Below are 16,606 nucleotides of genomic sequence, written 5' to 3'. Positions count from 1 at the left end.
ACCAATTGATGCCTGACAAGGGCGGGGGCTGCTAACTCATGGTGCGTTCAAAGAAACTCGTACTTTGTGTTTTTCCTTCCTGTGAAGTCATACCAGTTCGATCTGGTACGAGTTCACGGGTCGGAAGTTACGAGTGGCCGTTATAGGGAACTTTCACAGACAACAGGATGGTAAAAACACGAGCTACGGGTTACCTGGAACGCTACCAAGTCGTAGTTGTGACTTGAAGCTGTAACTTACGGTTTCAAAAGCCTGCCTTGAACGCAGCATTAGCCGAAACGGCCGTGAAGCTGATATCTGCTTTAAGTAATTTTCTAGATAATACCAATATTAAAGGACTAGTTTATTAAATATCTGTCATCCTTGAACTACCAGAGGCCTACAGGCAACAAAAAAACACTGTCTGTTCTTGGTTTGTCCGCTCTGGGCTACCGTAGAAACATGGCAGGCTATGCATAAGAGGACCTGCTGCCTTAGGTAGATATGAAGCTAACCTATAGCATTTATTAGTCTCAGGTGATTTTGTATTCTGTGATTCTGCCAAAGGATCAAGGAAAATCCTACACACTGGTCCTTTAACCTCAAAGTTGTTCCGTGTTGTGTGGGAATCAGCTCTTTAACATCTTTAACATGGATCTGTTGGTTCTTATTCTGCAGTTTGATCCATTTTCCTGAAGGTTTTCCTGCTGCTTCTCCATCTGGACTTCAGTTCTGGTCACATGCTCTGGTGGGTTGTGGCTCGTCAGCAGTTACAGTAATAACAGCGTGATCGATCTAACACACGGGAAATATTAAGCAAGCTGAAACAACAAAAACAAAAGTGTATAGGGGAGATATCAGACAGATTACAGAACCTGTAAACTCTCAGAGAGCTCATATGAGAGGCGGCTAACAGCTAACGAGCTGGGTGGATTTTTGAGAAACCTGAATTGTGTCTGTGCTGCAGCAGAGGAGCGAAGAGCCAACACAAAGGGATGTCTGTCCGTAATAAGAGACGTAATCAACCGAATAAACTACTAATCGCCTTCCGTCCTAGTCGCACAACGGCCCCCTTCACACTGAGGAACAACTCCACCAGTGCTCCGCTCCCAAATTACATTTCAGGCATTTAGCCGACACCCTTATCTGTAAAAAGTCGGACAATGAGAAACACTGAAGCTCACAGTTGTGTTGCCAAGAGAGGCCGCACCATGAGAAGGAGGTGGATGTTTTTTTCTTTTATGAAGCAAACCTAAAAAGCCTGGCACAGTTCAGGCCCTGTGAGTAAACCTGAGACACACACATGAGTCAAATTTCACCCAAAAAATAATCAATAATAGGTTTTTGTTGGAGAAGAGTGGGAGGATATAACAGAGGAGGAAGAGGAAGGAAAAAGAGGAAGCAGAAATCTGTGGAGCGATATTCACCTGTGATTTAAAGACCAACATCACTCATGTGGGGAGGATAAAGGGTTTAGTTTTTAGCTATTAAAAGTTAATATTAATATTTTAATATGAGGACGATTGGTCCAATTGATCTTAAATGTCGTCATTTGATTCATCTGTGGACGATTTGGAGAACAAAATAACACTTTACTTTGAAAAACATGAACATAATTTCTACAAATCAACAGTGTGAATTATGAAAATTTGAACATTTTTCCTCTTTTGTTACCTAGTACTTTGGACAAAATGTGTCGGCAACACCTTACACAACCGACGGAGAGATTCAGCCGTTCACACATACACACCCTCACCCCGGTCTCTTCAGCATCACTGCCTCAGCGCTACAACAACAAACCATCTGTTTGCACTGTCTGTCCGTCGCTGCACCGCCACCACCACATCAACACATCAGAGTTATACAACAACCTGTACAGGAGCCAGCAAACGCAAAAACCAAAAACAATTTAATTAGTTAATTATGGGGAGTTTTTACAGAGACGTGTTATGTTCAGCTCCGAGGTATCAGCTTCTACTTCACCAGTAACATCTTATAAGGTTTCAGATCAATACAGGCTCCACAAGCTCGAGGGTGTGAATCCTTTCCAAAATCCTACTGGAGAGTTATGTCTAATATAAAGATCTTCATTTCACCAACTTCTACTTTCTAATGATGATATAAAATTTAAAAAAAAACGAGGCTTCAAATTAATCTTTTGTCCATCCAACAGCTCATAATCCACAGATGTTCAATTTACAGCGACACAAATGGAGTAAAAGCAGCAAATTCTTACATTTAAAAAGCTAATAATAAAAAAAAATGATTTTTTTTTTTTTTTTGCGTAAGTGCCTTCGAGAATCTATTATTAAAATAGCCGTCAACCATTTCCTGTCTTTGTCAATTAACTGTTAGTATTTGCATATTTCACACTAAATATGATATTTATTTAGTACGTACAGTATGATGTGTCATAGCAACAGTTAGACTTTTTATTATGGTGTTAAATATAATTCTAAGATGAAGTATTATCATAAAACAGGGCTAAATATGTGAGTAATTATATTCAAGCATGTGTGCTTGTCGTCTAAAGAGCAGCTTGTGCATGATTTTTAATATGTCTTGTCCTTTATCCTGATCACTCCCTCCTCATCGCAGCGTGTGCTGTCTCATGCTGAGGGATTACTGCTTCACATCAAACCTCCTCAGACTCAAACTCCTCCTCATCCCAGAGAGGCCACGTGACCACAGGGTCGAGGAGGAGGAGGAGGAGGAGGAGGAGGAGGAGGAGGGATGCTCAGGAGCCACAACCTTCCTCTTGTTGCTCTTTTCCACCTCCCCCCCATTCTTTTCATTCAATCCATCCCTCTTTTCCTCCTCTGCTTGATCCCCAGACCTCTGGCCTCAGTCTCCTCTCATGGAAGCTTCCTGACCCCTTTGCATTCCTCATCGAGGATGGGCTCTGAATGGCTGGAGAGGATTTTTTTTAATTTCCATCACTCACCAGGTTTCAGGGCTGGGCCCGAAAAAAGAAACACACACAGAGAGAGAAAGAGAGAGAGAGAGAGAGCTCTTCTTCTGTCCACAAAAGTCAAACCCAGAGTGTCCTCTCTCTGCCCTCGCACTGACTAATAAAGAATAAATGCAGATTTTGCAGGTGTGATATGAGCCTGTGTGTCAAACCAGACGGCGACAGTGATGAGGTGATGAGTAAGATGAGACGTGGGAGTCCTCAGAAAATGAAGTGAAGTTGACTTTTCATAATTTGAATATAAAATCTCATAATTCTATCCAACGTTTTATGTTAAATTGTGTCAACATCAACATATGAACGATTGAGTTACTTTTAGACCTTTGACCCCCAAACTAGAATCAGTTCATCCTTCAAGTCTGAGTGAATATTGGTGCCAAGTTTGAAGAAAGGAGTGTGATGGACAGGCAGAGGCATCAAAAATAATGATGATCAGACATCAGCATTGTTATTATAATTATTAATTGTTGGAAATCAAGAGAGAAAGCCGTGAGTGAGCAACAAACGCTGCCAGAGGCTCAGATGCTCGGGCTCCACCCGGGCTACAGGCGTTTCTCTTGATCTCATGCCAGATGTGTGAAAATGGGAGCAAATAACTGCCAACAAATAACATCTGTGACAGAAATATGTCAGGAAGCCAACAGATATGAAACAAAGCACAGATCTAGCTGCTGATGTATGAATGTATCCACAGAGGATCACCAGCAGCAGCAGCAGCAGCAGCAGCACAGTCGCTGCATCAGTCCACAAAGTGAGCATCAAAGAACATGACCCAGATACTGTCTGAGGCTGTGACTTATTTTTAGCTGAACCGTAGCTAGCAGGCAGAGCTGGTCACTGCTAACAGGCTCATTAACAATGGTACGAAGAATTTCAAATGTGTGCAAGTAAAAAAAAAAATCATTATAACTTCTATAATTACTCTATCACTTGTGCTTGTGTGCAATATAACATTTAAAGCATTACAATCTCTGCTGCAGATAATTATGGAGGCGTACTGGCTGCTCTTTCACTTCACGTGTCAGCAGATATAGTTTTTGCTAAAACTGAAACTTGCTCAGCTCAGTTAGACGAATAAACACGCTTAATAATTACCTAGTAATGTAATTAAGATAAGCTACATTTGTGAATTTAATTGGGCAATTAATCCTGTGACCACAGGAACCAAAAATGTAACATCTTAATACAAACATCTCCTCTCAGGTTTCTCTCTGGAGCTCTAGTAACAACAGGTCGGTGTGAGCCAATCAGAAGAGAGGAGGCTCTGAGTCTCTCTTCTCATTGGCTGACCTACTAAACATATAGCAGATTTCAGGTAGAAACACTCAGAGAAATCAAATCCTGCAAGTGTTGGATGGGGGCGGTGTTGTGACATCATAACGTTACAAGAAGTCCTGATGGCTCATTGTAAGGCTCAGTTTCTGAAAACAGTGGATTAAGGATTTGAAACTAGGATCAATACAGAACCTAAACCTGATCCATTTTCAAAATAGAAAAGTTTTATACAATACATTTTATGCATTTTGGGATCTTTAATGCTATAAAAATAGAAGAAGGAAAGAAACGACTTTAAAGCTCAGCACTGATCGAGTCTAAAATGTTTATCACCCTCAGAGAAGAAAATGAATGCAGCTTTATGAAATTCACCTCTGGTTCTGGAGTTGGTGAAACCCTCACACTGAAACATTCAGTATTTGTACATCTACATTGAAAACAGTGATTATGTGCAGCCAGAGGGGGAGCGGGGCAGCATGGCAACACAACACCACGTAACACAACATCGCCCTCAGAAACTGTGACAAAGTCAAGTTCCTGTTGCCGCTATCAGTGGCAGAGCTTCCACTTCTTCTGTTTGGAAAGGTCACATTAGATAACCGCCAGAGTTTTTTGGACTGTCGAGAAAAAGTTCCCAGTGGAGAGACGCAGCCTACTTTACTTTACTGCTGTTGCTGCTGCTCTTGTTGTTGGTCGTGGCCGCGCTTCACTTCCTGTGCCGTGAAAAGGTCACAGCAGACACGACTAACATTCCAGTTTGAATAGCCGGAAGGTCGGTGAGCCAGCTTTGCATGAGTCTATTCCCTCTGACAGCTTTGTAGTTCCTTCACTTTACAGAGTCGGGAGGAGGGGCCTATAAATAGCTCCCTATAGAACTGGAATTAGCAGAAACAATACACATTTCAATAGGGTGTTATACTGGGCTATACAACTGCACAGTTGATCGATTCAGCCATTTATCCAACAAAAATGCCAATAATTTACTAATTTCTGCTTCTAAAAATTAAGGTTTTGCTCATTTTTTGTAGTTTATATTATTATAATTTGCATATTTTAGGGGTTTGCACTGCTTGTTAAGAGATTTTCCACTCTTATTTTGCTAAATTTGTCTATAAACTTCCCAAATAATAACTTAATAAGGATCCAAATTGTGCTATTATTAGCTGCATCATGGAAAACTCAAAGAAAATCAAATGTTATTGCAGGACTAGTATGTAATGCACAGCCAGTATCGTCCTGACAGACCATGTATGTTGACTAGTGTTGCGTGTGTCTCGGCTCCAGACTCAGATCGTATACAGAAGGATATAAAGCGAGTTAGAAACCTCCTCTCTTGTGCACTTAGACGTGGATGCATCTGACAGATCTGCGTTCAGTGAAGTGCTGCGGCGCATTTCCTGGGGGACGCGCAAAGTGATGGTGCTCTGCTCGGCTGATGACTGGTGGTGGTGGAGAGCCACACCCAGCTTCACGTTGTCAGCGGTAGAGAAAGCAATGCATCCTCTCCATGATACAGTCAGGATGAAAAGAAGCAGAGGAAATGAAACTGCTTTGAATTGCTGTTCTTTATCTGTTTATTCGTTACCAGATTTCTCAGTAATGCAAATTCACACTTGCACATAAATGTCGCCAGGCTGCGGCTGATACAGAAAAGAAAAAATAAAAAAAATAAAAAACGCTGCAGCGCGGCAGGTAATCTAATCTAATGTCGCTATCACATCACACCTACTCTTCCTTCTCTTCACCCGCTTCCTCAACACAAAAAACTAAACAACCATATGTTTTAGAGCAGCAGGATTCACAGTGGTGGTTAATGGGAGGACAACATGGACATTATGCAGCCTTCGTCTATATCTACACAAAACAGGACAGCTTCAGAGAAATCCTAAAATAAGATTACGACGCAGTGCATCAGAGTGGGACACTCAACATCCCACCACTGGTATAAGAGGATAAGTGTAGTGCTCATGCAGGAGATAATTCAAACATGATGATTTCCGTGCAAAGGTCCAGTGCTTTCAAACTTATCTTTGGTTTTGCATATTCTCACACTAGCGTCAGAATAGTACGAGATTACAAATTTAGCTCATGCAAGCAAACTGTTTGTTGAGAGCAAGTGTTGATGGGTGGAAATTGAATGAAATTATGAACATTGTTTATAATTTGAGTCATTTTTGACTGATTATACTGTGAGGATTTGGTTTCTCTCTTGTTTTATAATCTCTGTAAATTGAAGATTTTGGGTTATTGTTTAGTTAAAGCAACAATAAGAAGCTGAAGCCTTGAATTATGGAAAAATGTGGTGGATATGTTTTTATCATAATACGACAACAAATAATCACAATCAGATTAAGTGCTAATGGAAATAATCATTAACTCATATCCAGTGATGGGAATAACAGCGATATAAATAAACGTCATCACTAACAGCACTACTTTTTCAGTAACAACTCCGAGTAATCAAAAAAGTTACTATTTCCCCTGTTTTAACGCTGTTACCGTTACTGACAATAAAAATGTGCTGTTACTCGGCATTACTTGACGGCTTTCACCAAATTTTTTTTCAGTCCATCAACTGGTCGGAAAAAAGCTGTTTATCTGGAACTGAGCAACTCACTCAGTATTCCTCCGCACACTCAGGCTCCGCAACGCGCTGTATCACTCCGCCTATCAGCTGTTTAGATCAGCGGCGTATGGAAGAGGCGGAGTAATACAGCACGTTGCAGAGCCTGCGGAGGAATACTGAGTGAGTTGGTTAGTTCCAGATAAACGGGGGGTTTAGGGGGGCGAGTCCAAGAAATTTGACATATTTGAGCATTTTATGGAAAAGTAACGCCTGGTAATTGGTTACTTTTATCATGTCGTAACTCAGTTAAAGTAACGAGTAACTATAACTAACTACTTTTTTAAAGTAACGTGCCCAACACTGATCAGATCCCAAAAGAGTTTAAAGGTGTACAGAAAAGAAAATTGAATTTAAGGCCACTCTGGGTCATAAAATTAGTGTAATAACTCATCTATCAGACGATGTAGGCCAAACTTTGTGCTAAATTCTATTTTTGAGTAAATCCAGGATGAAAGTGTGTATTTTTTTCCCGCATTGGATAATGCAGGCGCACGGATTATACGTCAGCCTGTACACGATTCATCAGCCACTGATATTGGATCCGTAATCCGTCATTCAAATGTCTGAGACACGCACACACACACGGAGCTCAGGCTCGCCCCAAGCTTTGAATATCCCGCCCGCTCGATAACGACCAATCAAATTCGTTTTCCTTACTCGGGTAAACTCGTGTTGCAGCTCGTGACAACTCGGCGCGACAAACAGGACAAACGGCCATTTCTGTACACCTTTAAACTTATACTCTGTGTTCTTGGACATGGAAATAAAGGCATTCATAATTTAATTCACAGTTTATCCCATGTTTTCACTGTTTTCACCGTTTATACACCGTATTGCACCGTCAGTAGAAATTTAAGTCTGTAAACTTGTCATCTGCAGACACATGACATGGCAGCAGGAACAGGGCTGTGGTTTTCTAATCTGGCAATCACAACAAAGCCACCAACTTCTCCTCACTGCCCTGATGACTTCCGCCGTTTCACTGCTTCCTCACGAACCAGCCACCCACCACCCGCACTCTGCCGACACCCACAACACGCGAGGTATCAAAAAAAAAAAAAAAAAGTTTCATCTTTCTTCTGTTTGATGGATGAAACAAGAAAAAAAGAAAAGAAAAGAAAAATCGCTGTTTGATTTGTTTGCTCTTGTCAGACGTTTTGTAAACTTCCGAGGCTGAAACTGTTACAGCTGTGGTTTTGCAGGAGAGAAGCTCGGCAGCATAAAGTCATAAATGGGTTAAACCATTTCCTCAGAGAGGGGGGATTCCCAGCCCCACATGCTGAGTGTGGTCTTACCCCAGAGTTTTAAAAATTCCTTTTGCTCTCATTTAATTTTCCCCCTTCACCTCCTGCTGATTAATGGAAACAGAAACACGGCGACCTCTGACCTCTTTGCTCTTGGCTGCTGTTAATGAAGTTAAGGTTCAATGTGTTGCTTGTTTGAGTATTTGTTTTTGTTTGTATTCATGATCATGTTCATGTTCCTTTTCTTTCCGTCACACTGACTGCTGGTGTTTTCTTCTTGATTAAATTCCTCAATTACCTGCCCTGATTTGTTTTTAATTCCTACTAAAACACAATTTTACTAAATAATACAAATTAATATGAATTAAAATAAATTCCAACCGTCTACAGATGCATGTTTGACTAATATTTGTTACTCTTTTCAAACTGAAAACATGATTGATCTTTCGGATTGAGGTTTTTGACACTGGAAATGTTTAAATGTACTTCCCAGAATAATGTGCGATGCATTCAAGTTCCTCTGCGTCCTTTCTAAGCATCTACACCAAAACACTTTGGTGATTAAAGGCTGAGTCTTTCTCTCTTTTGTGGTTCCCCTCTTTTTTTCCCCTCTATGTCTCTCTATCCCCAAACCTCCCCTCTATTTTATTTTCCAACAGCTGTTGTCAGTGCGCACAGCTGCAACAAGCCCCAGTCAGTCGCACTCTGCAGCTCCGACCAATCACTGAAGTGTTGATCAAGTGCACATGTGAGGACCCAAACACACACACACACACACATACATTTTTGAGTCAGATGTTTGGTAGGCATCGCAGACAAGGCAGAGGAAGAAAAGGGGGCAGAAAAGAAAAAAATAGTTCATCCCTACTCCTCACACTCGCATGGCACACGTGGTTATGATTCACTGAATCCTGAGGAACTAAACTCAAAATGTCAAGGTTAATTTATGTTCCAGTGCATCTGAGCGTTTCCACAACCACTTGTCCCCCCGTGCTTTAATGAAACGTTTACAGCCACCATCATCCTCCCCCGAGCCCCAAAATAACATAAAATAAAAACACAAATAAAGTAAACAAAAGAGGAAAAAAAAAACCTCTAATCAATTCAAGATGTGTTTTTAGTTGTATTGTTTTCATGTAGAACACGACCAAACATCACTGTGCTTAATTATAAAAGAGACACGACTCGGTACACGGTGTGTGTGAGGTAACAGCCGAGCGGAGATGGAGGTTCGCCTCGGGGTCGAGCCTCAACGTCCATCACTAGAATATCTGATTCAAAGTGACACTTGTCTCGGTGGCAGAGTCGCTGCTGCTGGTCACTTGTGTAAACCTCAGAGGCGAAGAGACGCCGAAGCTTCACACACTGACTGTTCTCCCCCTCCCCGCCTCCAGACACTAACACCACAACACTATTATTTATTGTGCACGTGGAAAAAGTTCAGGTGTCGACTTGTTTCCACCTCAAAGACCTGGATGTTTTGTGGTTTTTTTGTAACTCTGATCATCATGCGACAGAAAGAGTTACTGTGTGTGTACGAGTTTAGAGCCGAGTGACGTCCAAACGGTGATGATTCAGTGTCAACATCAAATGACCTAATTTTTGCAGCAGCAACAGCAGCAGCAGAAGCAGCTCAGGTGAGTAAGATCCCCCTACGGCTCTGCTTTCTCAGACTCCACTTTAAAAGGCCTTAAAATGGCTCCTCATATATAGTTGATGATTTCCTGGAAGACATCACATCAACGTTCGTTACTTTAGGTCATGTTTACCGTGAGCTACGGCCTGTAAACTGCAGAACAGGATCAATTTTACTGTATGTCCTGCAGTCAAGCAGAGTACAGCTCAAAATATACTTTCTGGATATAGTCTGCGAGGGTCCACATCAGACTTGGATGCATGACACTTAAAAATCAACCATAAACACAATATAGCACACTGCTAGCTGCTTGTAGGTAGAGTTCACTATAAATCTGTGCATAATATAACTTTAAAGAGGATAATCGTATCTCTTTAAAAGCCTTTATTTGGCACTCAGGGAGCTGCAGCAGTGGGAACAGAGCTGATGTATATTCTCACCACAAAGTGACAGAATGACCTCTGGTTCGAACATTATATAGAAGTTGCAGTATATGGAGCAGTATGCATGGATAACAGCATGATCAGCATCCGTGAGTGTCGCATTTTTACAAAAAAGCTTGCACATATCCAGGAAAATCCATAATCAAACCATGATTGAATACTTATTCCCTCACTGGACCAGCTCCATCAGTGCTACCAAGGCTACAGCAGTGATCATGTTTATTTACCCTTGCACCATAAACTGCAAGTCAAGGTGTTCTGTGTTTGCTGAGTTTCACTTGGCTGTGTTTCAAGGGGGTTTGGAGTTGGCCGACCCCCCTCCACTGCTGCAACACAACACAACACAACACAGAGCTTGTGGGTCTATTTTCCAGCCACAAGCAAATGAGAGACAATCACAGTTGGACACAGCTTCCACTCACAGTTTATGGTACGTAAAAAAAAAAACCCTGTCTGCATCCGCCGGTGTGAAAGACATGCAGGTCCTAACGATGAGGTCACTTCCCACCTACTGTCTCACGTGACATCTCGATGACATAATTCCAAACAAACCTCCTCCTTTCTCTCTTTTTTCCTTTTCCCTGCAGCGACGGATGCCAGAGCTCAGACATGTACGAAGGTTTGGTAAAGTGAAAACACAAACACAAGAGTCATGATCTCGGTCAGCCACATACAACAACAAGACACACATTTCGCCCTGCTTATGACTGATTTCAAAGTAAAAGAGCTCGGTAGGAGCCCGGAGGGAGCCAGCCAGCCAGCAGCTGCGGTCTGGTCCTCCTCTTTTCCTCTTGCTCTCGTTTCTACCAGGCAACAGCAGGAGGATGATGTCGCTGCTTGCTGCTGCTTATCATCTGTGATGGGAGGCAGAAGCACCAGGTCTCCATCAAGATGCCTTTTACACTGTGCGCCTATGAGTGTGTGTAGGCTATATATAAATATATATATATTAGTGATGGGATGAACGGGCCTATCCCCCCTCCCATAAATGCAGCACAGAGCCACTCCAGCATAAGGCCTGCTGGGCAATGGTGTGCACAAATGCGCAATGAAACACCGCCCACCCAATGGCGCACAAGTCGGTCAGCGTGGTAAAAGAGGCTGTCATGCACGGATGGGGTTGGACCGATCAGTGCAAGAGGCAAACGCGTACAGTATGCGAGGAATATTTTTTACTGGGGTGTGGATGAGAGGATGAGGAGGAGGAAGGAGGGAAGGGAGGAGGGAGGAAGGAGGAGAGGAGGGGGGTGGGTGGATGGAGGGATAGAGGGAGGGAGGTGGGACCTCCTTGGGACCAAAATAGGTGTAGCTAGGGATGGGATGATGTTAGCATCGGTGGAAAAAAAAGAAAAAAGAAAAGAAAAGGCAGATAATGAATGGATGGAGAAGCAGCGAGAGGCCGGAGCGCTGCTATCTGAGAGATAATCCAGTCCAGACCGCACCGGTCCCAAGTGAAGCAGGGGAGGGGACGGGTTAGAAATAAACGTGTTCCTGAGACCGTGAGAGGGGAAGGGGGGAAAAAAATACATAAATGCATGTTTGTGCTCCAGTTTCCGCCTGTTTGTTCTCTCGGTTGGGGCTTTAACACACACACATAGCTACACATATTCACACACATACACATAGACAGATGGAGGCTCAGACCAACCTTGTAGACTTGTCCATAGGTGCCATTTCCGACTACTTCCACCAACTCGAAAATCCCAGCAGGATCCTGTATTTTTTTAATTTAAAAAAAAGAAAAGAAAGAAAAACACACACAAGTGCGCGCATAAGAAACAAATATAACAGAAAACCGTGATTGATTCATTCCCTTTAGTAATTACAATCGGGTTAGTTCGATGTAGGAGCCGGCTGCGCCCGGTTTGCTGGCCTCCCATGCCAGCGGATATTAGACAAAGAGAAGCCACCGCAGGGCAGTGTCAACAAAAACACTTTTTACTACATTAATATGTTTTTATTTCTCCATGTGAACGGATAAATTGCAGCACAGAAACACAGATGTGACACACAAACGCGCGCGCGCACACACACACACTCACCCGCAGGGATGCCAGGTCTATATCCACCAGACTTTTGGCCGGAGAGTCGTTCGCCATTTTCGTAAAAAACGGTGATAAATAAGCGGAAAAACGACGTGTTTCTGATCCTCCTTCAAGCGGACGGTATGTGTCTCATCCTCGGCTGGTTTTATTTTTAATCCCGCTGGAGATATTTTCTATCCAAGGCGCGTTTTTCCCTCTTTGTAAATCCCAGTCAGAGGCTCCGCTCGCTGCCGCTGCAACATACCGACCGACTGCCGGAGCTCAGCCTGCTCTCGCTCTCTCTCTCTCTCTCTCTCTCTCTCTCTCTTTCTCTCTCTCTCTACCTCTACTCTCCGCCCTCTCATCCTCGCGCTGTCCGTATGTCTCTCGTTCCCTCTCTCTCTCTTTAGTCTCCGCCCCTTTTCTGTCTCCCAGGGACACACCAAGCTTTTTTGGGGGCCCAAACTGATTTTGAATGACCCCCACCACCACCACCAAAGAGGTAAATAACAGCACATAGGCTACCGGTAGTAATCCACACATGACCGGTGAGATAAATTTTAGTAGTTCTGGCAAATTCGCCTATTGCCTTAATCCCTATAGTCATAGCAGTAGGTTCAGTATCTTTAATTATCGGTGCATGTTGTTCCGCAGAGCAGAGACATGAGCTGCTCAGTGAACACAATGGAGGTGAACGGTAGGCTACTACTGGTCCCCTGTCCCTCATCAAACTACAATACTATACTACTACAATACTGCATCAAATTCACAATCCAACAACTCCAAAACGCTCTCATGGAGAAGTTGTGACCTGCACATTCACCACGCTATGAAATAATAATGTAACATTACAAGACAGTGTTCGAGGCAAATGCAGCCGGATCTACATTCCAGACACGGCTGCTTGGCGGAGTGATTTCAATAGCGCAAGTAGTTCCAAGTATTTGATTCATGTCTCGTAATGTTACATAATTATACGATTTTTTCATAGCGTGGTAAATGTGCAGGTCACAACTTGTCCACCAGAGCGTTTTGGAGTTGTTGGATTGTGTATTTGATGAGTTTGATGAGGGACAGGGAACCTGTACCGTTCACCTCCATTGTGTTCACTGAGCAGCTCCTGTCTCTGCCCCGCGGATCTCAGAACAACATGCACCGATAATTAAAGGTAATGAACCTACTGCTATGACTATAGGGATTATGGCAATAGGCGAATTTGCCAAAATGTTGAACTATCCCTTTAAAAGCTTTATTGGGCTTTAAAACACACAGTTTTTGGCATATAATTAGTCATATGCATAAGGTCATATCTACATTTGTAGTCCACACATGTTTCAGTACTACAAAAGAATATCAAATACATATCAATTTTATTACCTTATCATTCCTATAGCCTGTGGATATCAACTCTGGCTACATGCAGAGGTTGTAAAGATTTGTTGCTGCAGTTTGGTTAATAGTTAGACAAAACTTTAACTCTAAACTAAATACTCAACACACACATAGCTCAAGTTAAGTAGGGTGGCCTACATATTTGAGTAAACACTTCCACCTCTGGTAGACTGACAGTAATTCCACTGCACACGAGGAATTGTGAAAAATAAACAGATAAATCCAGCGCTATATCAAAATATTTGAAAACAAGCCCAGTGAGTTATATTATAAAAACATGTATCTCATAGACATCTGCTTGTTTTTCTTACTTCAATGTTTTACAGCATATTTTATCCTCTCTTTTTTTCCCCCTCTGTTCTTCGTGCTTCCCTCTCTCTCTCAGGCTTTGTTTGTATCTCTCCCTCTGTCGGTCTCTCCATCAGACAGATACAGAGCAATTAGAGCATGTGAGATGGAAAACTGGTAAATATTTCAGCATCACTGTCATTGCTGCTCTGTTCTGTTCTGTTCTGTTGGAGGGTATCCACCACGCAGACTGGATTATATCCTGCTGTCACCACTCATCTACCCGTCAGCTGCCCGGCCTGATTCCGATTAGCACTCGACTCGTAGCTACTTTGGATCCAGAGCGAGTCACACATCACACTTTATCATGTGTTGGTGATATCACCTTCCAAAGTCAAGTCAGAGACAGGTAGGCGTGTTGACTGGTGGTGGTCTTGTGGGTTTTATGGACACCCAGCGAAAGCCTCCACTGCTAGACTTTTAAAGGGATAGTTCAACATTTTAGCAAAGTGGTCCATTGCCATAATCCCTATAGTTTTAGGAGTAGTTGTCGGTGCAAGCTATTTTTAGAACGATGGAGCAGAGCCGTGAGCTGCTCAGAGCTATGCTACGGAGGCTAATGGGATTTCTTGGTTTCCCTCATCAAACTCATCAAATACACAATCCAACAACTCCAAAACGCTCTCATGGACAAGTTGTGACCTGCACATTCACCACGCTATGAGATAATAACAGAACAGAACGAGACAGAGTTGTTTTCTAGGCAAATGCAGAGAGACTGCTTGCTGAAAAACTGCTCCTGACGGCAACGCGCATCAGTGGTTTTGCATGAATTTCCCTCTAAAACAACTTTGTCTCGTAACGTTCTGTTATTATCTCATAGCATGGTGAATGTGCAGGTCACAACTTGTCCACCAGAGCGTTTTGGAGTTGTTGGATTGTGTATTTGATGAGTTTGATGAGGGAAACCAAGAAATCCCATTAGCCTCCATTACAGCGTAGCTCTGAGCAGCTCGCGGCTCTGCTCCGCTGTTCTAAAAATAGCTTGCACCGACAATTAAAGGTAACAAACCTACTGCTATGACTATAGGGATTATGGCAATGGGCCAATTTGCCGAAATATTAAACTATCCCTTTAAAAACCAACAAAACGAAGATGATGTGCACATACTCTAGATCTGTAATTTATCCAAACGTTATAAACAAAAGCTTTACATGCAAGATTGCACCAAATGCTTTTTCTCTTCTTGCCACCAACGCTTTACTGTACAGTCAGCGTTTTTCTCCACATGAAGGCAACCTCTCTCAACCTCTTAAACTTTCTCCCAGTGTGTCTTGTGCCTCCATTTCCCTGTCCACTGGAATGCATGTGTGCCCCTCTCTAACACCGCTTTACTATTGCCTGTTAATGATGGTGGTTAAATGCAGATGTTGAAGCTTATTCCATTGCCTCACTCACTCTAATTTCACTTTCCACGAATGCCAAAAAAGCGAACATCTGTTGGCACGCACGCAACACAAAAACCACATGACTTTAGAGTCATTGAACTGAGGCAGAGCGGGACATTTATACAGCTGATTATCAGTGTTACTTTAACGACAGTGCAGAGTTTAAGAGGACAGTTGACAACTCCCCAGAAATACCAAATAGAGTAACTTATCATTATTGTAACATTATGAAAAATGGAGCTAGACAGATAAATAGATACATAACCGTACAACAACCAGATGATAATTGCTTCATATATAGCCTACAGTTTATCTGTGCAAATTGCATCTGTGTGTCACATCTTCCAGGAATGAGTTGCTGCACCCTGTGAGGATATAAAAATCCACTGTATGGTGCAGTGCTGTGTAACTTCTGCTTTGGTCTGTGAGTCTCTGCTTTGTAGTTACAGTAAAGAGAGAGGAGGGGTGCCCCACACACACCCATCCAAGTATCACCGCTGGGTGTGCCCCGGCTTTCATGTGTTATCTATAGCAGGAATATTTCCAGGACTTCAGGCTGTATGGTACGTCCAAATTACTGAGTTTATTCTAGACCTGGAAACTTGCATTCATTATGTTTGTTAGACTGCAGAGAGAGGAACGGAGAGGGTCACTGAAGTTCAGTCCTACAACCTCTCTGAAGCTCAGTGTTTACTATTCAGATTTTAAGCTATTTTTTATTCTGACCCATGCCTCTCTCCTTTTCCGTCATACTCTCAGTCGCTTCTTCATCTCAAACCATATAATACAAGGTGTTGTTTTCATTACATATGACAAAATATGAGATACGTTTTTCTTTTTAGAGAAGTATTTCTTCAACTTCTGCATTATTATTCTGCCAGAGAGTGGATATTGACTTTCAAATTTGGGGATGCTAAGCGAGGTGTAGAATTGTATTGTGTATTTATTTATAATACATTCAGTTTTCCTTTGAACCCATCATGTGCATCTCGCTCTGTTATTATACTGAGTGACTGACTGGGCGGTTTTTATTTCACTGAACAATGTGACGATACAAAAACAATTCAAACAACACAAGTAGTGACCTGGCTAAACCTGAAATTAGCACCATTGCTGTTAAATCTCAGTTACACACACACATACACACCCACTGCAGTGAATGACACACCTTCATGGTGGACAATGGCTGCCAGTGTGGCCTTGTCAGGTATCAGACGTGATGGACGTCAACATACATACTGTATTTGTAATATTAGCACCACTCCCATAATATATATTC

General features: G+C 42.4%; 1 protein-coding gene across 5 annotated transcripts in view; it reads right to left on the bottom strand.

Moving 5' to 3' along the window:
- LOC311004892 (mitogen-activated protein kinase kinase kinase kinase 4-like) overlaps positions 1 to 12,460 on the bottom strand; it is a 119,308-nt gene extending 106,848 nt beyond the window's left edge. For all 5 annotated transcript variants that reach the window (XM_083997085.1, XM_083997086.1, XM_083997082.1 and 2 more), the window contains exons 1-2: positions 12,217 to 12,460; positions 11,823 to 11,888 (exon numbers count right to left, since the gene is read on the bottom strand). In XM_083997085.1, the coding sequence (XP_083853211.1) occupies positions 11,823 to 11,888; positions 12,217 to 12,273 (123 nt within the window). In that variant the 5' untranslated portion in view covers positions 12,274 to 12,460. The remainder of the gene's footprint in view (positions 1 to 11,822; positions 11,889 to 12,216) is intronic.
- Between the last annotated feature and the right edge of the window lie 4,146 nt (positions 12,461 to 16,606).

Source organism: Trachurus trachurus (genome assembly GCF_905171665.1).
Source record: "Trachurus trachurus genome assembly, chromosome: 21".
NCBI lineage: Eukaryota > Metazoa > Chordata > Actinopteri > Carangiformes > Carangidae > Trachurus > Trachurus trachurus.
This window is presented reverse-complemented; position numbering and strand designations above follow the sequence as displayed.